This window comes from Ursus maritimus, unplaced genomic scaffold (assembly GCF_017311325.1).
Source record: "Ursus maritimus isolate PB19 unplaced genomic scaffold, ASM1731132v1 scaffold_2, whole genome shotgun sequence".
Taxonomy (NCBI): domain Eukaryota; kingdom Metazoa; phylum Chordata; class Mammalia; order Carnivora; family Ursidae; genus Ursus; species Ursus maritimus.
The window spans coordinates 105,236,891-105,262,979 of NW_024424452.1; the positions used below are offsets into that span (position 1 = coordinate 105,236,891).

Genomic DNA, 26,089 nt, shown 5'->3' on the forward strand with positions numbered 1-26,089 from the left:
TACCATCTAAGTGCTTACCCCCCACTCCCCCCGCCCCAGTTCAAAACCTAGGCTGTGTCCTAAATACTGAGCTCGGGCACTCCTATGAGCCATTTTGAGTGTTCCCTCATTTTGCCTAGAAGCTGGAATGGTGCCTGGACAGTCAGATTTGTGCAAACTTAGTCATTCCCCCGCACCACATCCAGCCTTCCCTTAAGCAGGCTGCACTGCCCCCCTAGCCCAGGCTGTGGGAGAGTAGAGAGTAGAGTAGCCCTCTCGGGGGAGGGAGATGCATGGGAAGCCCCATTTGTGCACTGAAGAATGAAAACAACGTTATGCTTGACTCTAGATGACCCCAGAAATCTTTCCTGCCCACCTTCATGAAGCCTCCATGCTCTCAGAGGCTCCACGGCCTCATGACCCAGCAGGGCGGAAGTGAGGAAGCCCAGGTCCTTGACTCTGACCCCCTCCATGCTGCTTCTCTATGGAAAAGACCAGCATCCGCTAAAGACCCAGGGGAGGCCTCTGGGGAGGGGGGATGGTGGTTGGCATTGAGCCTAAGTGGCGTCATGTATGCCATTTGGGGGGTGTGTGTGTCCATGGGTCATTTAAGCTCAATGGGTTCACATTCCGGGGCCCCCGGAGCCAGCGGCTGCCTTGCTGCCCCTGGGCCCTGGGCCACCTCGGGTCTGCTCTGCCTGCGTGAAGCTCGGCTGACACTTCTGGCTCATCAGAGGCCCTGCAGGGAAGTCCCGGAATGGATTTTCCCTGGCAGCTGTGGCTACCTCTGGATCCCACATGCTTGGTGGAGCTCAGCAGAAGAGCCTGGGGATCCCTGAGAGCCAAGTGCAGATTTTTGGGGGATGATATGATGCAGGCTCTATGTTCTCACGAGAGAAGCCCAGCAGAGACATACTCAGAGGCTTCGGTTTGTTCCCGTGCGGGGCCGAGCCCCTGCCGTGGATGCTTGCCCCCATTTAAGCTTCTGCAGAGGCTCTGATTCTCTGTCAGCGGGGAGTGAGGAAGGGACCAAGGCCCGTGGTCAGAAGAACCTTGTAAGATCCTCAAGTGTCTGAGGACCTCTTAAAGTTCCCTTTCTGTTCTCTGTCATGATTCCTAACTTCACACTTAAAATGAAGAGTCCACTCGGCTCCTCAAACGTGCCCTGAACCCCTGCCGTGTCCCAGGCCCTTACCGGCCTGTTGCCGGTGCCGGAGCCACACAGGTGACCGTCATGGCTTGTCTGCCCCGAAGGAGCTCACCGTGACGGGGAGGCATTTCAGTGTCATGACGAGAGTGCCGGGCTAGGAATGCACAGCTCAAGGGACAGCACCGTCTCGGGGGGGCCATGCTGAGGTCAGGCTGGGAGGGCGTCAGGGAAGGACTTGGGGCACCGCAGGCTCTGGAGTGCGGCCTTGGCAGGAGAGTGGAGTTACCTAGTGAAGAAGGCATGGCAGGCGTCCCTGGCAGTGGGAACAGCACACGCCGTGCATGGAAGGAGCTGTATGTGTGTGGAGCGTCAGCTCCAGGGGGAGTTGGTGTTGAGGAAAGGGAGAAGCCAGACCCAGAAGGTCCTCGTAGGCCACGATAAAGAACTTGAGCTTTACCTCCGGGAGCCATAGACCAGGTTTCACGTCAAGTCCAACTGGGGTTTTAAAGATGACTCTCGGGTGCCTGTGTGGAGGGTGTATTGCAACACTGTGCCTCGGTCTCCTCGTCTGAGAAATGGTGATGCTATCTTTCAACGTTGCAGGGAGGAATAGAGCAGGTATTTCCACAAAGGGCCTGAAACACAATGTGAGTTCTCTGCACCCCCCCCCCCCACCACCTCGCTAGGCCGGAAGCCCCTGTGCGGGGAGGCTCAAGAAGCAGTTTGTCTTGTCTCAGTGGGCCAGGCAGTGGCTCAGTTCAGTCGCAAACGTCTGGGAAGAAACCACACGGCAGTCAGAGTCATGGCGAGCACCTCTTACAACAGGCTGGGCCAGGTTAAAAATGGGCCTCGCTAGGAGGATGTGGGGGCGCGTCCCAGCTCCCCACGCGGGAAGGGCAGCCCTCTGTGTCCTAGTGCTGCGGGGTTCAAAACACAGTTTCTGGGCCACCACCCACTGGATTCCAGTCGGCGAGGGTGTGGCCCGGGGACCTGCCTTGTGACGAGCTTCCCGGTGACTCTCCACACTCCCCGCTTGAGAGTCCTGCGGCCGCCCATATCCTGCATGTGGATGGGGATGGCCCAGCGTAGGCCAAAGGGCAGGAGGTGGTAGACACCTGACTAAATGCACCCCCGACCCCAACCTGACAGCTGAGGCCAGGGGAGCCAGGATAGGGGACACGATAGAGCCCCACAAGGGCCCCACCACGCTCCCGCCGCACCCGCCGTTTGCTCCAATAGGGCTGTCTCACTTCGGCAGAACGGCCTCAAAGGATCGCCACAACCAGCCCTTTGGGGTTCCCTTCCAAGCCGCTTCAGGGACTTTGTCAAGGGTGGGATTCCAGGCGCTTCTCCCTTCATCTTGCAGAGACTCCGTAGCCAAGGGACGCTGGTGGCGGGTGGTGAGGAACAGGCAAGAACGGCCTGAAGTAGCCGCAGATTACTTCCCTGGGGAGCTCCGAGTTTCAGCAGTCACTTCAAGCAGTTGGGTCCTTTCCCTGCACCCTCTGCAGGGAGACAGGGTGTGTGTGTGTGTGTGCGCCGGGGTGGGGGAGTGAGGACAAGAGATGGGAATGAGGACAGGAGAGAGGGTGGGAGGGAGGACGGAGAGGAATGGAGTGATAAAGAGATGGACAGAGAAAGGGAGAAGGAGAATGAGGGGCGAAAGGGGGAAGAAATGAGGGGAGCAAGAGAGAGATCCGGAAGAGACAGGGGTGTGTGTGTGTGTGTGCACGCGTGGGGCAGCTGGGGTGAGAGCAGGGATAGCCTGGAAGCCAGGCCGCTGTGCTCCTGTGGTCTGTCCCAGCCCCAGTCCCTGGCTTCCTGCCACAGCGATGGGCCCAGAGAGGGCTTAGTCCTGGAATGTAAGTCGCTGTGGCTTGGAGCCTCCCGCTGGCTGAGGGGGAAAGTGCTGACAAATCTGCCTGGAATAGCTGAGTTTTTCCACACGGAAAGAAGAAACATACACACAAACCAGTCTTACCGTGAGCCCGGCAGAGTGACTTGGGATGGAAAAATTCCCTAATTGAGAGAGACGGGGGAGGCGCCACTGAAGCCTGGAAGACAGGCCCCACCCACCCGCACCCTGCATGGCGACACCTTTCCAGGAGTGACACCTGACATCGCTGCTGCACTCGTACCCGGGTTTGTCCTCTTGTCCTGAATACTGTCAAGGACCTAGATGTTCCCGAGCACTGGAGCTCGGTGACACAGAGGAAACCCATCCTCCTGAAGGGATGGTGACCCACCAGCCCTCACCCCTGGCCAAGGAGCCAAGAAATGCACCCCAGTGACCATCAACTTGGAAGGATGCACAGGAGTCTTAAACAGTTCCCAACTCCACTGCCACTGCCCCCAGCCCCAGCAGGTTGCTGGGTGCCTTCTGTTCTCGCTGGGCCAGGCAATTCCTCATCTTCCCTCCCTGGTGCAGGGCCCATGGCCTAAAGCGTGTTTAGAGATGAGTTCTGAATTACGTACTGGTTGGGATCTGACAGCTGAATTCATTCCATTCAGCATTTGATGAGCACCTCTTACTTTCCCTGTACCGTGTGATCAGAAAGGCCAGCAAGACCCAGGTGGGGAAGGCAAAATGTACAAATGTAATCGTGACTCACATCAGGGTGATGTGGGTGTTGGAGATGCAAGCGACTTGTAGGGTCCCAGAAGAAAAAGTGAGGGATCAGGTCTGGGCAACTCTGGGAGGGCTCTATGGCATTTGGATTAGACCTTGAACATTGAACAGGATTTCAACAGGGAAAGAAAAATGGGGAAGTATTTTGCTGATTCTTCAAACTGTACCTACAAAGTGAGATCAGAGACGTTTAACCACTGCCCTTTTTACCATACCAGCTGGGTAGTGCAAAGGCAAAATCGTGCATTTGAGTCTAGACTATGACACCTTTTGGGGCCAGTCACATGACTTCTCTGAGCCTTGATTTTCTCATCTGTAAAATAGGAATGTCAGCCGTTTCAGACAGTTGCTGTGAAGATCAAGTCATTCAAGCCTAAAGTGCCAGACCCATGGTGAGCGCTGGATGCATATTTCTTGAGTAAATATGTATAACACATAGCATTTGACAAGAGACTTTTACAAATATTTTAATTCTCCAACAACATGTAATTATGGTCCTGGCTCACAGCCTAGCAATAGAAGGTGTGACTGACCCCCATTACTCGGACCCCCATCATTCTCCACTTCCATGGGGGGTGGGGGGGGGCTGAGCTCTGTGTCCAATGAGCTGCCCATCAAGGGAAGGAAGTCTCGTGCAGAGCTGTAGCCCTGCACTCAACAAGGCTGACAGCATTTCCCCTCAAATGTCTATGCAGGGGTCACACGATCCCAGCTACCCACTGCCTTGCTCGCATTTTCAGAGTGGGGTCTGTGAGGCACCTTAATCAGCTCCTATAAAACACAGGCCAGTACCCAGAGTCCCTGGATCTCTGGAGGTGGAGTCTGGGGGTATGCATGTGGAACAAACTCCCGTTCCGAAGGTGTAGGAAAGTTCGGGGCTCTTGTTGCCTCAGCCGGGACTGCCCTTGCTCAGACAGACACAGGGCTTACTCCACTCGGGTCTGTGTTTAAACGTCTGCTCCTCGGAGAGGCCTTTCCTGGCCACCTGACCTAAGAGTTGCCCCTGCCATTTTCTATCCTCTTAATGTGCTTTACTTTTCACCATACAGTACTCAGGACCTGACATTCTATCACACTTACGTGTGCTTGGTTGTTATCTGGCTCTCCCCCTACGATGGAAGCTTCAGGAACATGTCCATTCCGCTCTTGGACCGTTAGTGCCAACAACAGCGCCCGCTACAGAGCGGGTCTCAGCTACTTGTTAAATGAATAACTGCTCTGGGCCCCTGAAGGCTGCGCTGGTCAGTAGTGCTGTTTGCCAAATATTTCCAGCTCTTTCCCCATTCTGAGCACACGATGGCTTGCACTTCTTGCTCCCCTTGTGGAGGGCGGGCTATACACATGGGAGCCTCAGGGCTCTCTTGGCGTCCCTCTGGCACGGTGGCCAGTGGCCGGCAATATTCATGTGGTGGGGCCCCGAGCGGCTCTGAAGAAGAGCCTCCCTGCCAGCCGGCAGAGGGCTTGTCATAGCAGTGAGAAAGAAGTTTCTGGTTTAAAGGCCGCGAGACTTGCAGGCTGCTTACTACCGAAGCATAACCTAACCTGTCCTGACCGGTGCAGTGAGCCTGTGCAAACAGCTGTTCTCTCAGAATCACTGGGAGCTCCCCTAAATGCTTTGGGGATTTCAGCGACTTCAGATGCCTCAAAGCCAAACAAAACCAAAAACTTCCCCTTCAGAAAGTCAGGATGCATTCTGTCCTTCCCCTTTCCTTCCTACTGGGAAGCTCAGCAGGGGTTGGGGGGGACAGCCCTGACACAGCTCGCCCCATGGAGGAACCAACACGCTCCCGGACCACCTCTGAAGTGACCTCACACACTGACCACACACTCAAACGACTTTCATAATTCTCCGCCTTGGTCAAAAATAAAAACAGCACACCTACTCTTCTGGGAGTGAGTCACAAACAGAAAAAAGTCAACGGCTCTGAGCCAAGAGGATCTGCGAACATGGGAAAAATTCCCAGTGGAGGTGTCCCCGCGGACACTGCGGTCTTACCCTGGTGGCCCGCCTGACCAGAGACCAACCCCAACAATCCTGAGCCTCAAACAGCGCACACTACACTGTTCCAGGCACCGTCCTGACCCTCCAATGAGCCTAGAGTTTATTTACTATGTCCTCCCTGGGGAAGGAGGACTGAGTTGCGAGTGTGTGTGTGCTGTGGGAGGGGCCGCTCCTTCAGGGAAGAAGGGCACTGCGCTGGGAAAGATGCTATCACAGAAGGCAAGTCCCAGGCAGGGAGCCTCCTGTCGGGGGTCAGGGGTGGCAACTACCTCTCCCAACCACAATTTCTTGGCTCAGGCAGATGAACCTTAAGATAAACTTGATAAACGTTTTGGGTTGGTTACATGAGGTTATGTTATCTCCTTCTTCATCTCTGTTCCCATCCCACAAGCCCAGTGTAGGGCTCTGGCCCTGCACAATCCCCTTTGCCATTCAGGGCTGAGAGCAGCCACCCGCCTTCCTCCAAATCAGAGCTGTAGCGGGAAGGGAAAACCAATTTTTCTGTGCAGCTTAGGCAGCTGGGAAGGGGTTTATGTCCGGTTATTCCAGACAGTCCTCAGCTTCCCAGGGCTAAAGGAGACACTCATCCCATGAGACCTTCCATCCAGGGGATCTGGGCTGGGCTGCCCCAACTCATGCCTGGGGGGGGGGGCAGAAAGGGGGATGGAGGGCAGAGATGGCGATTGTTGGCAATTATTTCACAAATGGCATTTCAGAACTGACCTTTCAGTGATGTGTGCATCGTCAGGTCCTTTCTTCTTGCCACACCAAGCTGTCACCCAGAGCTCAAGCTGGGTCCACGCCCTGGACCTCATCCAGCTCCCTGCCTCCTGGGAGAGGTGATCTCCTCCAACGAGTCTCAAGCCTGTGGTGACGGATGGGTAACAAAGGGTGGATACAAACAGATCTTTATATGCAAAGCAGGTTTCTGCAACAACCCCGAGAAAACTGTTTGCAGAAAAAGTGGACGAGGTGGGAATAAGAGACCAAAAAGGCAAATTGTACTTTCCTGTGTGAACATTCAGCAGATAGCATTCAGGGATAGCACCCCCACCCAATGAGTTTTTCTCAGTGTGTCCACTGACGCTCANNTGCCCTGTAGGGAAAAGAACAGAGAAGTCCACCTTATCACCACCTGAGATCTAGAGTAGTGGAGTCCTTGGGCCAGCAGCAGCAACACCACCTGGGAATCTGTTAAAAATGCAACATCTCAAACCTCAGCCCTGAACTCCTACTGACTCAGAAACTGTGGGGGTGGAGCTAATCTGTGATTTAACAAGCCCTCCGAGTGATTACACGCCAAAGTTTGAAACCACTGATGGGAGAGAAAGCAAGGTTCACACCGGGGAGCGGAAAGGTGGGGGAGGGGAGTAAAAGGGATGGCTCATCGTGCACCCTCCCTCATCTCAACGCCTTCTGCTCTGTAGACTGTGGGGTTGGCTATTTTCCCTTGAACCCAGAAACCACCTCCTGAGTGAGGTGTGACGTTCCAGCCTCTGGTGCGACCCAGGGACCCGGCACATCTCCTCCACTGCAAATGCGGAGGACTCTCTGACTGCCACCACCATGAAGGAGAAGCCACGGACCAAAGCGGGCTGGGAATTCCCTGGCCACTGGACTCTTGAAGTTTTAGGAATTACCTAAAAATTACCTCCACGGGAAAGAAAAAGCAAAAGTGAAGATTCCCCTACCAGACACTAGGGGGAGTCCCATCTCTGGCCTGGGAGGAAGAGGGTGAGTCTCAGGTCTAGAGGAATTTAGATTATTTCCAAAGTTGGTTGCTGATGACCTCTGTTAAATCAACCAAACTGAACCCCAAGTTTTAAGAGGACAGTCAGTGATCACTGCGTCAGAGCGGTGGATCGCAAAAGCATTTACCTGTCTTCCCACTCCCAGACTAATTTACAGGCAAAAAAGACCTGTAGAGGCTGGAGAGGGCCTGGGTCATGCAGCTGGCCTGCTCAAAGACCCAGCAGTCCCGTTTCCCGCCCACAAGAGGTGATCAGGACAGGCTACGTCATCCGTGGGACCTAGTGTAAACAGAAAATGCCGGGCCCTTTGTTCAAAAATTATGAAGACTTTCAAAACGGTGAAATCAGAGCATAAATGGGAGGGGCAGAGGAGGTTATGAAGCCGGCTCTGTCACTAGCAGAAAGGAATCCGTCTTTGGGTCCCCCAAGTGCGCTGTCCATCCCTCTTACAGAGCATGGCTTTCGGGGCCGGCGTTTCCACAGTAGTTCCTGGAGCAGCCGCGGGGAGAGGACGGTTTGGCCTCGGAAGATAAGCTCTCCCCAGCCGTGGCGCGAGGGAGCGGTCTCACCATCCAGGGCCCAGGATCCTATAACCCCAGTCTTCCGGGAAAGGAATGTCCTACTAGGCAGGGCTGCCGAGAGGGGAAATCCAGCAAGAGCGAAAGTCGCAGGCGGCCAGCCTCGCTCGCCGCGGAGGCGGCTTCCCGCGGTCAGCCTGGGAAGCGTCCCCCGCCGCGCGTCCCTCGGCGTCACGGGACTCCGCGCTGCTGCGGGAGCTGGCGCGCCGCCGGGGCCTGCCCGACCCCCGCGCGGCCGGCCGGCCAGGGGGATGCGGCGAGGGGAAGCCACGGCGCCCACTCCCGTGGGCAGGAGAAGCGGGACGGTGGCGCGCGGCCCCCCGGCCCGGGGACTACTGCATACGCCCATCCCCAGATAGTTCCGAAGCCCTTCCCCGCCGCCGGCTCCCTCACCTGGGCGTGCTGGGGTGTTGGGGTGCGGGTGGGCTGGGGAGGTGGGGACCTGGTGTAGGGGGAAGTGAGGGGAGAGTCGAGGAGGCAGGGCTGAAGGCAGACCGTCCCGACAGCAACGCCTCTTAAGCTGTCCCAGTCTTCTGCTCGGCTTCCCGCAGACGCCCCCGAAATCCGCGCTTGCTCCGGCCCCCTCCCCCCACCCCTGCGCCGCCGCTCGGCCTGCCGGTGGTTCCCCGGAGCGCCCTTCCTGACGCGCGCCGGTCTCCCCGCCCCCGCCCCGCCCTACAGGCTGCGGTCCCTTTAAAGGCGCGCTCGTGTAGGGCCGCCCTTCTCTCGAGGCTGACTCGGGAGCCGCGCCACCACCGCGAGCCGCCGCCGCGAGCCCGGCATGGCCATGGCGTCCCCGGCCATCGGGCAGCGTCCCTACCGGCTGCTCCTGGACCCAGAACGGCCGCGCTACCTGCAGAGCCTGAGCGGCCCCGAGCCGCCGCCACCTCCCGGCCGCTCCTCGCGCCGCTGCGCCCCCGCGCCCCTCTCTACTGCGCCCGGGGCGCACGAGGGGCGCGGCGCCCGGAGGGCGGCCCGGGGGGACCCGGAGTCCCAACCTCGGGCCTCGCGCCCCGCTCGCCCTCTCCGGCCTGGTCTGCAGCAGAGACTGCGGCGGCGGCCTGGAGCGCCCCGGCCCCGCGACGTGCGGAGCATCTTCGAGCAGCCGCAGGACCCCCGCGTCCCGGTGGAGCGAGGCGAGGGGCACAGCTTCGCCGACCTGGCGCTGCGGAGCGGCCGGGGCTGGTGTGACCTGTGCGGACGCGAGGTGCTGCGGCAGGCGCTGCGCTGCGCTAGTGAGTGTGAGGGCAGGGCAGGGGAGGGGCGCGCCGGGATCCCGCAGTCCCCCGGCGGGGAACTGCCAGCGGGGGCTGGGGCAGGGGACGGGCATTGCTCTTCTCCACTTCGACCAAGGGAGACACGCCCGGGAGACTCTGCTTCTTAGTCCCCTGGCGGGTGTGCTTTAGCGACTGCTTACCGCCAGGTATGGTGATGCTGTGTTTAACACGCACCTCTTTCCCTGACAGGTCCGTACCTCGCCCCTACACACACACACACACACACACACACACACACACACACACACACACACACACACACACACTGAGGTTGGGGATGATGACCAGGGTGGCAAGGTCATTCCGTTGTCTCCCACGCACCCTCTTGGGTTTGTTGTAGCTTCTTGACAGTGGGTTGTGAGACTGGGATTGATATGGCCATTTGACCCGTGCTTATTAGGGTTAATGGGAATATGGGTTGTTTGTCGCCTGTGGTACAGGCCCATGGCCCGCTGTGGTACACCTCTTCTTTAGGGCACACTGTTGGGACAGGAAAGAGACCTGGTTAGGCTTTGAATGGAAAGGGGCTGTAGGTTGAAGTGAGCCTGAGGTCACCCTAGACCTAAGGTCATCCTGCACCTGTGCCCACCCTTTACCTTTCACCTCTGGCCCCTCAAACCTTTGGACTCTGCTCTAATGTTTGGCTGTGCCCTGTCTCCCCTCCTCCCCCGTTCCCCTCCTTCTCCTCCACCTCCTCCTCCTCATCCTCTCCTTCCTCCTCCTTCTCCTCATCCTGTAAGGTTACTGCACCAGTCATCAGGCTCTAAAATTCCCCAACTCTCTGTCCAGTGCTTTCCTTCCCAGAGCTTTCAGGCCCCTCCAGCCTCCTTCAGAGCCAGACTCTTCTCAAAGCCTGACTGTAGACCACTAGACACCCAGTGTGTCGACTTTCCAAGCAAACTTGCAGTCGTTTCGGGGGTGGGGGTTATTATTTTTCTCTTCCTACAGTTAGGTATATTTCTTTAACGGGTGTCCTCTCCCCATCCCCATATTTGCAGTTGCCTGTTTGGGGGAGGCTAACCATATCCATGTGTTTATGTGTTTATAGAGATATTTTAAAGATCTGAAGTACAAAGCACAGAGGACGGCACAGCCCCTAACCAGCGTCTCTGGAAATGGGTTGTGGTTTGTATCTGTCAGCAAAGGCCCTTCCCCCTTGACCAGAGGCCCGCGGCTCCCATCTGACTGCCCCAGCTACTTCCCCATCAGGAAAACCCTACCTTGCCCATCCCTGCAGTTCACAGCAGAGGCTGTGCAGGGTGCCTCCTGCTGCTTCTGCCTTTAAGGAAGGAAAGCTCACATTCTAAGCCAGGGTCAAGTGGAAGGGAAAGATTGGAGGGGAAAGTAGGTGTTGCTCCCTCTGCCACCCGAACTCACAGTCTAGATGCTAATGCTAAAGGAAAGAGCAAACTTTACAGAGGTGTGTGTTGTGGGTGGAGAGCTGCTGTCACTTGGTAAATGCTCCTGACTTTACAGTAGAATCAAATGTAATTTGCCCATGGATGTCTCGCAACGGTTGCCCTCTCAAGGGTCCAAGGGTACTTTATCCTCAATTCTATAAACACACACAGAGGCAGTATTCTCACTGTCACGGATTTAGTTGTGCTGGAATCCCGGGAAATCCACTTCATTGGAATTCTAATCGGTAGTTAAGACATTTGGGGACTCTATCCACCAGGGATGAATGAACACCAGAGAGGGAGCACAGCTGGAGTCAGGGGACTAGTGAGCGGAGACTCTGTTTGTCATTATTAATATTTAACTACGTGTGGACCTGTGGCTGGATGGGAGCAGTTGAGAAATGTTCTGATGCGCAAATGAGCCGCTGGCAGGTGAAGACACAACTGGCCAAACTCACTGAGCATCTTTCTTTAAGTTGAAGATCTAATTCCATGGTGGTCTTGGTTTATCTTTGTTTTGAAAAGCCAGATTTAGAAATATGACTTTAAAAGGGCAGTAGCAGGCAACGATTAAGAGAACAGACTGAAACCAGAAGACCTGAGTTCAAATCCTCACTCTGTCACTTAATCTCTGGGTCATTCTGGGCCTCTCTGTGCTCTGCTTCCTTGTTATAAAAAAAAAATGGGGATAATAACATTACCTACTTCATTGCGTTAATGTGAGAGTTCAATGAATTAATATATGTAAAGTGCTTACCACGGTGCCTGGCAAAAGGGATTATCAATGTTTAATGCAATATGAATGTTATTGTTATCCCCTCCCATCCAACAGCTGTAACAATTTGTCTTTGCTCATGATTCCTGTGAGGATCACCTTTCCAAGCAGTGAGTATAGTTCTCGAACCCTGGTTGGCTGAACTAAGTGGGGAAGCGGGTGCCATGGGCATCCCAGGATGTGGGGTATTCACTGTCCTGCCTTCTGTGGTTGAGGAGTGCCCACACTGAATGCCGTGGCTCAGGCAGCACCAGGACACTGGTGCCTTGTCTTCTATCACTTGCCCCCAACAAAGTGCCAGGCACAGAGCAGCCTCCATAAGTCGCACTGGATGAAGGTGGTGGCTTGTTTTTACTGGTAAATCTCTCTGCTCTTGGAAACAAGGAGAAGGGCGGTGGTATATGAATGACATCTGTCTGGGCAGGAGCCTGACAATGGGGGGTGGAGGGAGCCATGTTGATAAGATGGGCTTTTAGTAAAGGAAACTTTTAGAAAGCTGTCTTCCCACAGTCTGTGTGCCTGTTTGGTGAAAGCCTCTCTCACTTAAGCCTGCCTCTACTTCCAGGTCTGTAACTGACGCTGGCTAATGCTGGATTTGCCCACAGGGAGGTTCAGAGTTAATATTAATTTCCAGGATTAAAGAAATCATGTTTATTAGATAGAGAAAGAAATCCAATGGAGATTGGGGGAGAGAGAGACAGAAGCAAAAAGAGAGAGACACAGAGAGACAGAGAGACATACAGAGAGATTATGTAAACGCATAAGCGTGCTTTGGGGTGGTGGCAGTGGCAGTGGCAAGAATCCATTTGTGGGTAAGACCCACAGCAAACATCCTGCGAAAGTCCCTGGCCGCCCTTTGGCTTTGGTATCAGGAAATGTCCTTTACAGGTCATAGACCTTTTCTTCTGTGGAAGGCACGTAGAGTTGACCTTTTACTTTTCGTCTTGTTTTGTGGGCATGTAAGCCATCCTGGACTAGAGAAAGTCTGGAAAATGGGGTAACCGAAGTCCAAGTCCACATTCAAGGAGGGATGCTTGGACCCACCTTACATGCAAGGAATGCCTAGAGCCTTCTCTGGAGGTGTCATCGTTCAGAACTATGAAGTGTTATGGGATTGGAATTATACGGTGGAAAGGGGAGCCCTGGGGCTCCTTATCCTACGCCGCACTTGATAGATATTTAATTATGATGTGAAGAGGAGGCGACTCCCGTGAGACCTCAGGGACAGGGGACTTTCTGGGGTGAGTGAGACTGTGTCCCATAGGGCCCCTTGTCCAGCCTTCCCAGCTCTGTCTTGTCACTTCACTAATGGCTGGGCTATACCCGCCTCTCTGTAAAGATTGGACCCACCCATGTGACAGATGCTGGATCCTGTGGAGTCATCTATTATGGTGACTTCTTTGTAGAAGAAGTTACGGGGACATTGACACCATGTTGCCCTGCAGCAGACCCTAAAACTCTTGGGCACTTGGAAAGTAGTTATTTGTCCAGTACACCCAGCAGCACTGAAGTGTGTGGCTTCAAGTCTTTTCATGGACTCAGGCCCCTGTTTGGCTGGGGAGGTTAGGGAAAAGGATGTTGAGTTGTTAAAGAGAGTGGAAACCCCCCCTCCAATTCCTCCTGCCCCTGACTCTAATTGGGATCTTCTCCTAGGACAAGTCCTAGTGGAATGAGTGTGCACGTGTGTGTGTGTGTGTGTGTGTGTGTGTGTGTGTGTGTGTGTATGTGGGGACAGAGAACAGATCTGGAATGCTTTGAGGGAGGCCTTCCAAGGTCCCTAAGCTGTATCTTGTTTCCTCTCCTCCCTGCTTCCTGTCTTCTGGAAAGATGAAAGTGAAAGCATTAAATGTGGGCTTAATTGTCCCCCCTCTTCATCAGAGCATGAAATTTTCTGATTATGGAAGGAAGGGGGCTTGAATCCCAGGTACAGTCAAAAATGATTAATGCCACTTGTCTGCCAGCCTAATTAGACTTGGTAATGAACGTGTGTGTTCGCCCGCTGATCCTGTGGAGTTATTAGGTGGAAGTGAATTGACATCTCCCCTCAGCGCTGAGGCTTTGGTCTGGGATCCTCTCTCTTCCCCCCAAGTTTATCAGTCACTCAGCCTGGGCCAAACCTGGCAGGTCAGCCCTGAGTGACAGGGAAAAGACAGCCCCCTGCCCCACCCCATGGGCCCTGCCTGGCTGGTGAAGTGGCTTCTGCCACAGGACCTGGCTCGTGGTGGTGAAGAGTGTGTGAGGACAGGGGCCGGAGGCTTGGGCCAGGCCCAGCCCACCTGTGAGCTCAAGAAGGATTCTTCACAGGCCAGTAGTGCCTTTTCCCTGAAGAGCCCATAGGATTTTCATGCTTGCTTCCACATTCATCCTGGAATGGCTTCCTGAGGTCAGAACGCAGAGGTGCTGTTACCAAGGGCTTACGTGGGCAGGGAGGCGTCGACCGTCCACCTGGCTAGGGGCAGGACAAGGTTAGAACCTCTCAGATGGGGCAAAGCTGGCTGGCCTCGAAGGCCTTGGGGCCATCTCAGGCTGTCCGGTCATTTCCCTCCTTCAGGCCATGCCCAGCATTTCTTCGTCAGAAACCACGCCCCTGTAGGCTCTNNNNCCTCCGAGGAGCCCTCTCTGGCTCCCACCCCAGTCCTCAGTTGCCCCACGGAAGGGGTGGCTAGCCACTCTTGTTCTGCCCAGGGTACTATTAAGGCAGGTGAGGAAGCTGTAAATACGCCTCTGGCCTTATCAGAGGCCCTTCCTGTTCGCATTCCTCAGATGACAAGGTGAATGTTCTCGGGCAGGTGAATATTTGTGGGTGCACAGAGCAGGCAAATGGAATGTCACCCCCCAACCCCACCCTCAGCCCGAGCTTATGTCTGCAGCCAGCCTTCCCTCTCACGCACAGATCTGCGGTGCTGGTGGCTGGATGCCGTCTGCCCCCAGGCCACCCACCGGCCGGCTGGGTTCCAGCTCTCTGCTGCCTGGGTCCGGGAGGGCCGGCGGCGCTGACGCTGGGAAGGCCAGCCCTGACTGGGGAGATGGCTGGGCATTTAGTCATTCGTGGTGGTTTTTCTCCGAGATTTGGCAAGCTTCTCTCCACATGTTCAGGGCAGAATCTTAGGGTTGGGAGGGGAGCTGAGCCAGCTTTTCCACTTTGGGGAAAGAGCAAGGAGGCCAAGGTGATGATGTCAGGCAGGGCAGCGGGCTCACTTCCCCGGGGGCTCTGGTTTAAGTGGAATCACATCAGTGCTGGGGAGTAGCCACGGGAAGCCCCGCCCCGAGGTTAAGACTATCTTGACTCAGACCTGGGGAAGTGATGTTCGGGTGCTCTCTGAAGCACCCCACATACCATGCTGAGGAGACTTGGGCTGAGCCCGTGTACCCTGAGAGCATTCCGTGGTGCGGTCATTGGCTAGGGCAGCTGACAAGTTCATGTGGGGCCTGTGCTAGCCCGCCTGTGGTTCCTGGCATAGAGAACGTTCTTGAAAGATGCACCCACAGAAAAAGCAGTGATGTTGGGTTCTTATTTTGCCCTTTTGGGACAGGAAGGAAGACCAGCAGGGATCCCTCTTACAAGGTAGCCCTGTGTACGGCCTCCCCTGGAGAAGATCCTGTCCTGACTGAGGGGTCTGGCATCCCCCTGGTTTCTGTAGAACATTCCAGCTTTTCTTTAGGATTTGCCCATCCCCACTTATCGCCTTGGCTCTGCTGAGGGCGTCAGGGAGAAAAGTTCAAGCTCCCATTGTACTGAGGGTTTGTAAGAAAGTGGTGTTGGACAGTCTGGTGTGTTCATTCCTGCGTGTCACTGGGTGGCAGGGAGCAGGGTCTGTCACTCACCTGTGACCACAGCCAGGCTGGCTCATGTTTACTCTGTCATCGAAGGCTTGCACCCCACCTTCTGCCCCCCCTCCCTGTTTCTTGAACAAATGTTTCCAGGGCAGGGCAGATCTTACCCAGATGTCTGCAGTGGCTGCTAAAGAATGAAAATTTGGCTTACATGGACCTTTAAGAAATCACACCTAAAAGTCAGGCCTAAAAGGAGAATGATGTACTTTGCATATCTAGTTGTTTTTTTTTTTTTAATCCTTTTGTGGGTTTTTTCTCCCTTTTATTGATTTTTTTAATCCTTTCGTGTTTTGTTTCTACTGGATGCTGGCTCTGGGAAAGAAATATCGTCGTGTTTGCTGTAGATACACATTGGTGTCCTATGAGCCTGCTCCGATGGGAATACATGGAACAGGGAGAGCTGAGAATGACGAGAATTGTGGGAGCAGAGGTGGCCTGGCGCTATGTGAAGCCTTTGCTTGTGCAGTAGCTTGCGAGGTGGGCAGGGCTGGTGGGATCATGGCCCTCTCACAGGGGAGAAAGCACAGCATTCAGGGAGGCAAAGGACTGCTCTAAGATGACCCAGATCAAAGTAGCAAAACCAGCACCAGAACCCAACACAGCATTTTGCCTTATAAGCTAATGTCATTTGAACATGCAAGTTCATTGAGTGCTCCTCCTTCGTCTGTCCCCCCTTCCACCAAAGAATGCTGAAATGTCCATAAAGAGACGTACAGAAAAGAAAAAAGAGGGTGAGCCAACGGGTGGGTAAGCCATGTGCCAGCCAGCCAGCCAGCCAGGGCCTGGATAATTGGGAATTGGATGCACTTAAGCCTGATTCCAGTGTGTGGTTTCTAAATAGATTTTCAGCATGTGTAAATCATGAGATCTTTAAACAAAAGGTGAAGTTTTTCTATGTCCCAAGATAAAAGAAAAAAGAGTCTCTCTCTGGCCCTGCCCCACCCCCACTGGTTTCTGGAGTGTGTAGGGGGCTGGCATGGAAATGCAAGTAGGAAGTCTTTTCCTGTTCCATGCCTCCTCCTTGCCATGATCCAGGGTCAGAGTTCATGACACAGGGCTAACCCGGAACCACAGCAAAATTAGGCTGAGTCTCAGAAGGGACAGCTAGCGTGAAGAAGGGCCAATAAGGGGCTTTAATATAAACCGAAGTTGGCCTCACAGACTTCTGGCTCTATCCCAGGCAGTGCTGTGGCTACACGGGGACCAACAATCTCGGGAACCCCCGCCCCCAACTCTTACCCCATCTCTGACTCTCTCTGTTTCTCCAGGTCAGTCTTATGTTTGGGTATCATTGCTTACTTTCCTTGCTGACTTGGAGGAAGCTGTTTTTCCCATTCAAGCTGAATGGGAGCTGGAGGTTTTGTGGTTTCTGTTGAAACAATTGTGTCCTTTCTGCAAGGGAGGAAAGGATTTAAAAGAAAACAAAACCCCTCAGAGATCCCTTACTATCCAAGAGAACAACAGATCCCAGCTGTAACTTGATTTGTGAGAGAAAGGGATGAACATACGGTACATAATGTCTATTCGGGTGACTTTTCCAAAAGTGATCTGGAGTGATCTTTATATGAATGGAGTATTTCAAGGTAAGAATATATTGTAGCCCCGAAACTTGAGATGGGGAAGGTTGTTTCTTCCCATTGTGCGGTGCCTTGGCTGGACTCCCTCCCCAGCAGGCGGGTCATCTGGGCGGTGCTTTTCTTCAGGAAAAGCCCCCCCTCATCTGGGGGCTACAGGAGGTCATCGCACGTATCCCCTTGCCCCTGGATAGTGCTTCTCCTAAACCAGGTTTTCTATCTATCCAGTTTTCAAAGGGTCAGGAGGGAAGATTCTAGAGCCTCCCAAATCTCCTTCTCCAGTGCCTGCCAGTTCTCTCCTGCTGGCTTCTCTGGTGGCTTAACCCGTCAAAGAAAAGCTCTGTGATGAGGAGAAAGGAGAAGTGAGATCAGTAAATCCTCGAGCCCAAAGGGGGACATTCAGGAGGGGTTTTCCCCCATTACTTATGACTGACTTAGAGTAGATGTCCTCTAGCACGGGTGTTTCCTTCCCTGAGAGTGGGAATAGGAATGCCGACTCCGGCCTGGGCTCATCCGGGGGGCAGCGGGGGGCGGGGGGAGTTCTGGAATCCCTGGGGATCTCCCAACCCTTGCTTGATGGCTCCAAGTGTCGTTTTAGTACCTGGACTCACTTGTGATCAGCCTCTTCTGTGCAGAAGCTGCTGGGTAAACTAGGGGGCCACAAAAAAGGTCATGGGCAGCCCAGTCTCCCTGAGGAAGAACGAGGGAGAAAGAACCCATGTCTGGGCCGGAGGAAGGATGCCATTTTAGGGCATTTCTGTCTTAAATCAAGGACTTGCAAACAATGCGCTTTTATTGTGAAGCTTACAAACAAGTTTTTATTGTTACTACACCAAGTACTGAGGCCCTCAGCAGTAAGGGGGACCCTCTACCCAGATTCCCTAGGAGGAAGGCAGATGATGGGGGGCCCAGTTTGGAGGAACAGAGTGTAGCTTAGGTTTTTCTACCAACGGTTTCTTCTCTAAGCGGCCCGAGGACATGGCCTTCAGCTAGGATGCCCCTCAGCGTTCTCTGTGACTCGGGGACCAGCGACAGCACAGAGGAGGGGACCCACGCTGGCAGGAGGGTTGCAGGAGGACTAGCAGAGCTCACGTCTGAACCCAGGGGTGTGGACTTCGGGACCTAACAGCAGGTGCCCGGAGCATGGATCGTAAATGCACCTTCCTTTCCGCAGACCCACGAGGCCTCCGCAGCACAGGATGAGTGTCCCTCCTTTGTCTGCAGCTGGACTCCAGTGGGAGCTGGCAGATGAGTTCTGGAATCTCCAGGCAGCCCCAGGAGCAGGCAGCCCTCTCCAGCGGCTTTCCTAGAAGGCTTTGCTGCCTGTCCAGGGCTGGTTGCCCGTCTTGGCCTGGGTGACAGGGTTTCTGAGAACTTTTCCCACTGAGGACCTGGTGGCTTCTGGGAGTTGGTGTGGAGGCGATGCCCTGCGAGCACTGTTTTAGGGCAAGAGAACATTTCTGTCCTATTTATAAGAGACTCTATTCTTTTCTTCTTTTCTCTTTCTTCCTCCTTTTGCTTCTCACCTCTGTCTGCTCACTGCCTCCTTATGGGCCCAGTTGGCTGAAAGCCGATGCTCTTCCCCGCCCCTGGACTTAGTGTGGGAGGATGTGAACTCTCCCTGTCGTCCCTCAGGAGCCTATATAGCTGGTAAAGCATTATTAACCCGCCATCCCCAAAGAAATCCATTAACGAGCTCCTGGATCAGGCACACGGTGTGAGATAACCGGTCACTTCTGCTGTCTGTTGAAACTTTGGAGACATTGATTTTCAGGCTTGCAGGCACTCCTAAGCCTTGAAGCTTGGGGCAGGCTCTTTCCTGCAGCCTGTTCGGTGGGGGCATTTTTATCTTATCAAGCTAAAAGCCCCAGGAATAGAAAGTTTTCCATTGGGGGAGGTGGAGGGGAGAGGACCTCAGCTGGGAAGGAGAAGGCTTTGTGCAGGCTGTGCGGGTGCCCGGGCCCCACGTCCCAGGTGCCTGGGACTTCCTTTGGGAAGAGGAGCTGGCTGGGCTGATTGGAGCAAAGCCCCAGTGACGGGAGGCCCCGGGGTCCTCCCGGGGCCAGTCTCTCTCCACTCAGCACTCCATCCCTGCTGGGCAGCCTAGAGAGAAGCCACTGCTGTGCCGCAGCGGAATGACTGAGGGCTGGCAGGAGGAGGCGGCTCCTGCCTGCTTCAGGACGGTCATGGCGAGGCTGCAGCGGCTCTTCCGCAGGCTCCCCAAGAGCCGTTCGGGATCAGAGAGGCTCCAGGCCCTGCAGAGGTTCTGCCACGAGGCTCGGCTGGCTCGCGGTAGGTCCAAGTGCTCTAGCTTGGGGCCTTCAGGGGGTTCTTGGGTTCCAAGGCCCTGGCCGAGTGGCCTTCCCTGTAGGGAAGGGAGTACAGGAGCCTGCTGGCTGCCTGGTATTTGCTGCTGAGCTCAGCAGCCCTCCAGGGGCCAAAGCTCCGGGGCCGACACCCTGCCAGCTCTAGGTGGCACAGCAGGTCTAAAAGCACATGAGCAGAGGCCCAGGTTGCCTGTGGGTCCGAACGGCGTTTCCCTGGCTGAGAATGAGGACTAAGCGGTCATCTTAATCCGAGTCCCTGAGCTGGGGGAAGATGGGCACTTGGATGACACTGTTTTCCACTCTCCCATGCCGGAGCTCTGAGGGATGTGAGATCTTGTCACAGTGTGGAGTCAGCCTCCCTAGGACCCAGGGGCAGTGACATTTCCTAGGCAGGGGTTTCTCACCTGCATGGCTAGGGGAGGTGCCTGCGGGGCCCCAACATGCAGGCTTTGCTGGGCTGGGGACTACTGGCCGGACGCAGGGGACAGGAGCCCAGCCTCAGGCAGCGACGGGGCCAGGGTTTCTTGCCCTGAGCACTAATTAGCGGGGGGAACAGTCCTTGCCTAGGGAAGGATAATGGCATAGTGTGGGGCGAGTGAAAGATAAGAAGGAGAGACAGTAGCATTCACATTGTCATGAAACCTTAGGGCCTCCTACTCACTTGTTTTCAAAGAAAGGAAACTGAGGCCAACCGAAGCTGGTGGAAGCCCTAGGACCAGGGCAGTCCCGGCACCTGCCTCCTAGCGCATGGCTCTTCCTGCTGTGTCATGCTATCTCAGCGTCTTATCTTTCTATAGATAGATAAGTGCTGGAGCACTTAGGTTTGTTTGTTTATTATCATGTATTCTCTCCGGACCCCTGCGCTGGGGGAGTGGGAAGGGGGTTATGTTATTTCACAGATGCAGCAGCTCAGAGAAGTAAGGCCCCTTGCTAGGGGCCAGAGCTGCACAGTCAGGCCTGGAACCCCTTGTCCCAGGTCCTAGTCCCCTTACTGACCGTTTGCTGCTTCTCCTTGATGGCTGGATCTTCGGAGCGCAAAAGCTTCCCTTGGGGCTCCCTGTCCCACCTGTCTCCGCGCTGTTCTCTACACATTCAGGGATGGGTGGGCATCCGGTCACAACACTGACTTTTAGAGACGGAACGCACCCCGACAGTCCTCTCTGGGCTGAGATTTCAGAAGCAGAGTTTAAAAGACAACATGGTCTTGACTCTGGAAAATATGATTTTTCTGATCGAGGTGTCAAGAGAGGTGGGAATTTTAATTCAACTAGACCTAATCCCCACTTGGGGACAAATACTCTTAGCCAGGCTGCATAATTTATCCTCATCAATGGCCTAATACATACTGCGGCCCTCGCAGAGAGGACAGCTGGATGCTGAGCTTCTCGGTTTAAATGCTCACTCGTGCCTTCGTGTTCCTCCCCCCCCCCCGCAAGAATTATTCCACAGATCATTCCCTGCTCCTTTGCTATTCAGCCCAAGGAGTTATAGATTTAAGAAAATCAATCCTGCCCAGAGAGGCAGCATGAAGTCAAGGCAAATGCTGCATTCCTTCTAAGACACGCTCACTCGTTTAACTTGTGTTAGCATTTGGACTTAATGGATCGGCAGAGGGGAGACAGGGCGCTCAGAGATGATGGCAGTGGTAGACAGTGGACTGCAGATTTCTAGAAGAGCTCATCTTACTTGCAGGAATCCATCAGCAACCTATAATATGGCATTGAAGAACACCAGGGGCTTGGAGCCAAGCCGAGCTGAGTCTGGATCTTGGGTTCTTGGCGGTAGGGCCGTCCTCGTACAGATGAACGTCTCTGAGCCTCGGTTTCTCCCAGTGTAAACTGGGCAAAGAATCTTGACCTCAAGCTGGTGTCAGAGAAGTTAAACGTGACATCGGATGTAAACCAGTTGCCACGGTGCTTGTCACATAGCCGGTCCCTCCTTGGCAGCTGCTCTTGTTTACTGCTCCAGAAAGACTTTTAACAACGGCTCCCGGTAGGTCACCTGTGTGAGCCCTCCTGCCCCCCACCCCCCAGGGCTACCTGCTCTTCCTTCACACCTGGGCAAGGGAGGGCTAGCCGCCGGCATCTTAGGGAAAGAGATAGGGTTTGAAGGTTGCCTGGGCAGGAGTGGGGGAGGGGCGTGAAACCCAAACACCTTCTCCGGAAAAATTCCTATCGTTGAGTTTACCACACCGCTTCACTAACAAGGAAGGCTAGGTGAGCCAACCGGGCATCATTAGAGCTGAGCAAGCATGTTGCCAAGGAGCAAGTCATATATCATCTGAAAAAGCTGCTCAGGGGTCAGCGGGGAAACGGCCTGGCGGTCCTGGCTCTACAGGGACACAGCTGTAAAGAAGCCTGTGTGAGTCTCCTGCAGAGAAGGGCGCAGACGTCATCTATTTACTTTTCTTCTCACTGCAAAAAGTCTCCTTTCACCCAGTTGGTTGGCGATTGGCACTTTGTGCACAAGTGACATCAAAGCAGGTGCGGAAAAACCAGTTGGAGGCAGCAGGCTGGTGCTCCCGTAAAGGACGGAACCTGTTTGCTCCCGGGCTTCTGTGGCCTCGGGGCTGTGATGGGCATACCTGTGTGCATTGAGCTGTGTGCCTGTTCACATCCGCATATCCGTCTAAGCTTCCTCTGCTGTCCTGACATCTGCCGATACCCAGGCAGCCCTTCTTGCAAACGTATTTAGCTGTTCTTCTCCTTGGGGTCTATGGGACACTACCAAAAAATACACTTGAGGCTAGCGAGAGGCTAGACCGTCTTTTGCCCCCTCTCAGAGATGGTGTCTGCTTTAAAAACAATAGAACGGGCGCCTGGGTGGCTCAGTTGGTTAAACATACAACTCTTGCTTTCAGCTCAGGTCACTATCTCAGGGTCATGAGATGGAGCCCCATGTTGGGCTCCATGCACAGAGCAGAGTCTGCCTGAGAGTCTCTCCCTCTTCCGCTGCCCCTCCCCCTGCTCATGTACACTCTCTCTCTTTAAAATAAATAAATCTTTGAAAAAAATAAAAACAATAAAACAAAAGCAAAACAAAAAACAAACAAAAAACCCCCTTAGGCTCTTCATTCCATATCTGCCCCTCAGTACCAGAGATCATGTCTTTTCTTTATCAGCTACCCAGATTCCCCCTTGTGTCTTCTCAGGGGCCTGGGGACGGGTGGAGAGGAACCTGAGCCCTGGGGGTGGGGGACCCCTCCTGCTTTGTCTCTCTTACACCCGGAGCAAAGTGACACATGCCTAGGGGAGGCAGAGGCCCCTTCTGAGCAGGTCTGAAGCCGAGAGGGCATCTGGCAGCTCCACACTGGCTTGGATACCACGGACCTGTTACTATTTGTAAAACTCCCTTGAACCCAGCTGCCTACAATGTTTTAAAATATATACATTTTTTCTTTTCTTAAGGTGCTCTGGCAATAGAATTTATTTTTTTCCATGGTGGTAATCAAAATAGGACATATCTATACTGGAAAAAATGTGTGTATATATATGTATATATATATATATATATATATATAATATGTCATGTGTGTATATATATATTTTTTTCTCTTTCATCCACTTGTTCCTATTACGGAAAGTCTTTGGATATAACATGCTATCCCTTAGAACAGTGGTTCACCTAGAAGGCCCTCCAAAAATACATGTTGAGCGAATGCATGCATGTGCACATGAAAAACTAATAACTAGGTTTATGTGGAAAGACAGGGGCATAACTATATGAAAGGTTTAATATTCTCTCTGTGGCTCTCTGAGCACCTGTGTCCTGATGGGTGCACATGCTCTAATCGCCCCTGTTGAAAAATGGGGCCATATCTTTGCATGTCTGTCTGTCCGGCCGTACCCTAAATTCAACTTGAACTTCTTTGGATATGGTGTCAGACAGTCCAGATGACAATCTACAGACCCTCGCACACCAAGGATGAGACCCATTTAGCTTTCCCACCCTGGGCCCCCACCTGAAATCATTTACTTCAACATTTCCCCCAAATGTATCACCTCTTACTACTATTGTCCAAGGGTGGGGGGGATTCTCAGAGATGCTCTGTGATATCACACTGAGGGCCTGCAGACTCGCCCCCTTCTCTTTTCTTCATCCACCTCTCCTCTCAGCCGCCACTGTCACCAAGAAACCGCTGGATGAAAGCCTGGGTGCTGCGGCCCTACTCAAGGATAATAGGGGTGCAGCTCTTCAAGATGCTGGAAGCGTTCTTGGGAAACATAGTGCGTGTGATAACAAATATGATACCAAAAAAATTTTGGTCGGCCAAAAGATTAACTAGAATAAATGAAAAAAAAAGAATAAATGAAAAAATAGTTTCGCTGTTGTAAAAAGACTGAATCGATTTAAAAGTACCACGAACTGTAGATGACTGTGGGAATTCTGGCTGCAATAGGGTGTCAATGTTATGAACATCGGAAGTGTAAATAATATAGTAAAAACCAGGGGGTGGGGGCCGAAGAGCTGGAGGGAGCATTCTGGAGTCAGTTGTCCCAGCAGGGAGCCAGTTAATACCAGCTATGGTTGAAACATGCGTTGTTAAAAATGGCTCAACCCTATTAGTGGTGTATTATAGACGTGTATACACAGGACATGGGGCATGCAGATATGTTTCAGGGTGCAAGCACCCCCAAAGATTAAGTGGCATAAAACAGGCCTTGTGGGAACGGTACGCTGTGGCCAGGCCCACCCCCCTCCCCGCCTCGCCAGGCCCAGGGAGGGCACCGTCTGACGCTTCCCTCACTTCCTGCATCGTCTGTCTGAACTTGTGAACTGTCCTGCCCTCCCTCACCACACCTGCTCCTCCCCCATACCCCAGCCCACACCCCCAGCCTGGCCTGGCCGCGGCGCCTTCCTTTTGTGGGTGCTTTTGGCCTCGGGGTGTGCGGTTGTGTTGGAGATAGATGACTAATGGGCCCGCCCGAGAGGCACACCCACCCACACCCACCCACACCGGGCAGGACTGTGCCTCTGCAGGCTAGCCTGGGCACCCAGTGTCTGCCAGGCCAGCAGGGGATGAGTCCGGGGAGAAGCCAGGCTCGGGCATAAACAACTGATACATGAGGCCTAGCAACCAAGGTCCCAGAAAGAATCTTAGAATCTGCTTTGGTCCCTGAGCAACAGGGCAGGACTCTTTGCCCTTCCCTTCAGTACAAAAGTGTCACTCAAAACTCACGTTGTCAACCCCACCCAGCCCTGCCACACGCCAAACCTATCCAGTCACTTTGGGAGAGGGTGGAGACCAGGATCTTGGGGAGGCCTTGCGTCCTCAGTTCAACCGAGGCGTCCCAGCATCCCCCAACCTCTGGTGCACTCTCTCGTCAGCATGCCAGGCCTGGGGGATCCTGCTTCCCATGAAGCCCGCCGCCCCAGCCCTCTGTTTTGCATGGGAACTGCACGTCTGATCCAGGCCCGAGCACGTTCAGGCGTGTCTCTGCTCGGCTCTTCCCACAGAGACGCAGCCTCGGAGCACCCAGCTGCCCACCTGCCCTGTCTGGGAGGGACCTGCCCACAGTCTCTGACCTGGGATGTGGGCCTGGCTTCCAGGTCGCTCCCCTACCACTACATCGGCCCTTCCTGCTGGCTTCCTGGCTTGCTTTCTGGCACATTCCGTGGGGTGTGTGTGTGTTGGATTGGGATTTGGATTGTGTAGTGGGGGTGGGGAGTGGTTGTGTGTCTCCAGACCGTCCAGGCTAGGGTGGGGGGTGCTGAGTACTCTCAGGGGTGGCCTATCCTCCGAGACAAGAAATTACAGTATATGGTCTCAACAGGGTTGGGGTTGAGGGCCTTCCTGGAAACACAGAGATGCAGATGTCCCGAGCTGGCTGCCTGACCCCACGAGCAGGGAGTTTCCACTCCCTTGCACCGCTCTCACTAGGAGCTTAGCCAGGAGTAAGAGAAGTGTATAGACAGTGCTGATGTTGCCAATTGCTGCAGGGCTCCAAGCTTGACAAATCGCAGTCTCTCTACCTTCCCACCCTCAATACAACTCCCCCTCTCAGGTCCCTGCCTTCCTCCTCTGGGCCCATCAACAGCAGGGCAGGAGGGCGGTTGGAGCAGGTAGGAGGAACTCCCTGGAAAGTTGCATGGCTCTTCTCACTGTAACACATTGGGAGAGGGCCCCAGAGCAGAGAGGTTTTTGGCTAGCATCACACGCTGAGGCCGAGCGCCCACACTCAGGAATCCCATCGTGTCAAAGATGACGGCTCCCATGTATTGAGCACCTACTATGTGCCAGGCAGTGTTGGATCCTTTGTCTACGTTCTCTTTAATTTTGGCAACAAATCTGCTGGCTAGGAAGACATGACTACTTCCGTTTTGCATTGAGCCTAAATCAATTCTCTATTTGACTGTGGTTAGGTAAATTGTCCGGGCATCTCGTGCTCAATTAGAAGCAGAGTTTGGGTTCAAACCCGGATCTGTGGGCCTCTGGGGGCCAGATTCTGTCCATTCCCCAGCTCCTGATGAGGGGCTCCATCCCCTGCGCCTCTTCTCAAAGACCTCCTCATGCACGGCACACAGCGCGCTTCAGGGTCCCTCGTGATCTAAGGCGGGTGCTGGGAGCCCGGTGCCCATTCTGCTTGCTTTCCTGCTGTGCTCATCGCTCTACGTGAAGAGGCTGTCGGCTCTGTTGTGGTGTCAGGGACAGCAGAGGGGCAGAGGCTGGGCCTCTTTGAGTGGGGGGAGGCCGAGAGCCCCCTGCTTGGGGAGCCTGACCGTGGCTGATGAGCTAGCCTCTCTGGTAAAGCTGTGCTGGGATCTCAGTGCAAGACCCGCTAGCTGGTGCCCATGGTTCAGTGTCTCCCAGTC

General features: G+C 54.2%; 1 protein-coding gene and 1 long non-coding RNA gene across 2 annotated transcripts in view; one reads left to right on the plus strand and one right to left on the minus strand.

Moving 5' to 3' along the window:
• Positions 1 to 1,931: 1,931 nt before the first annotated feature.
• Positions 1,932 to 6,863, minus strand: LOC121104062. Its single transcript, XR_005836450.1, has 2 exons — positions 6,484 to 6,863; positions 1,932 to 2,634 (listed from the first exon to the last, which is right to left on the minus strand). It is a non-coding gene; the product is annotated as an uncharacterized LOC121104062 (long non-coding RNA).
• A 2,007-nt stretch (positions 6,864 to 8,870) lies between these two features.
• Positions 8,871 to 26,089, plus strand: part of RASSF5 (Ras association domain family member 5) — a 65,655-nt gene continuing 48,436 nt past the window's right edge. Inside the window, 1 exon segment of the mRNA XM_040636537.1 lies at positions 8,871 to 9,324. Within this exon segment, the coding sequence (XP_040492471.1) occupies positions 8,871 to 9,324 (454 nt within the window).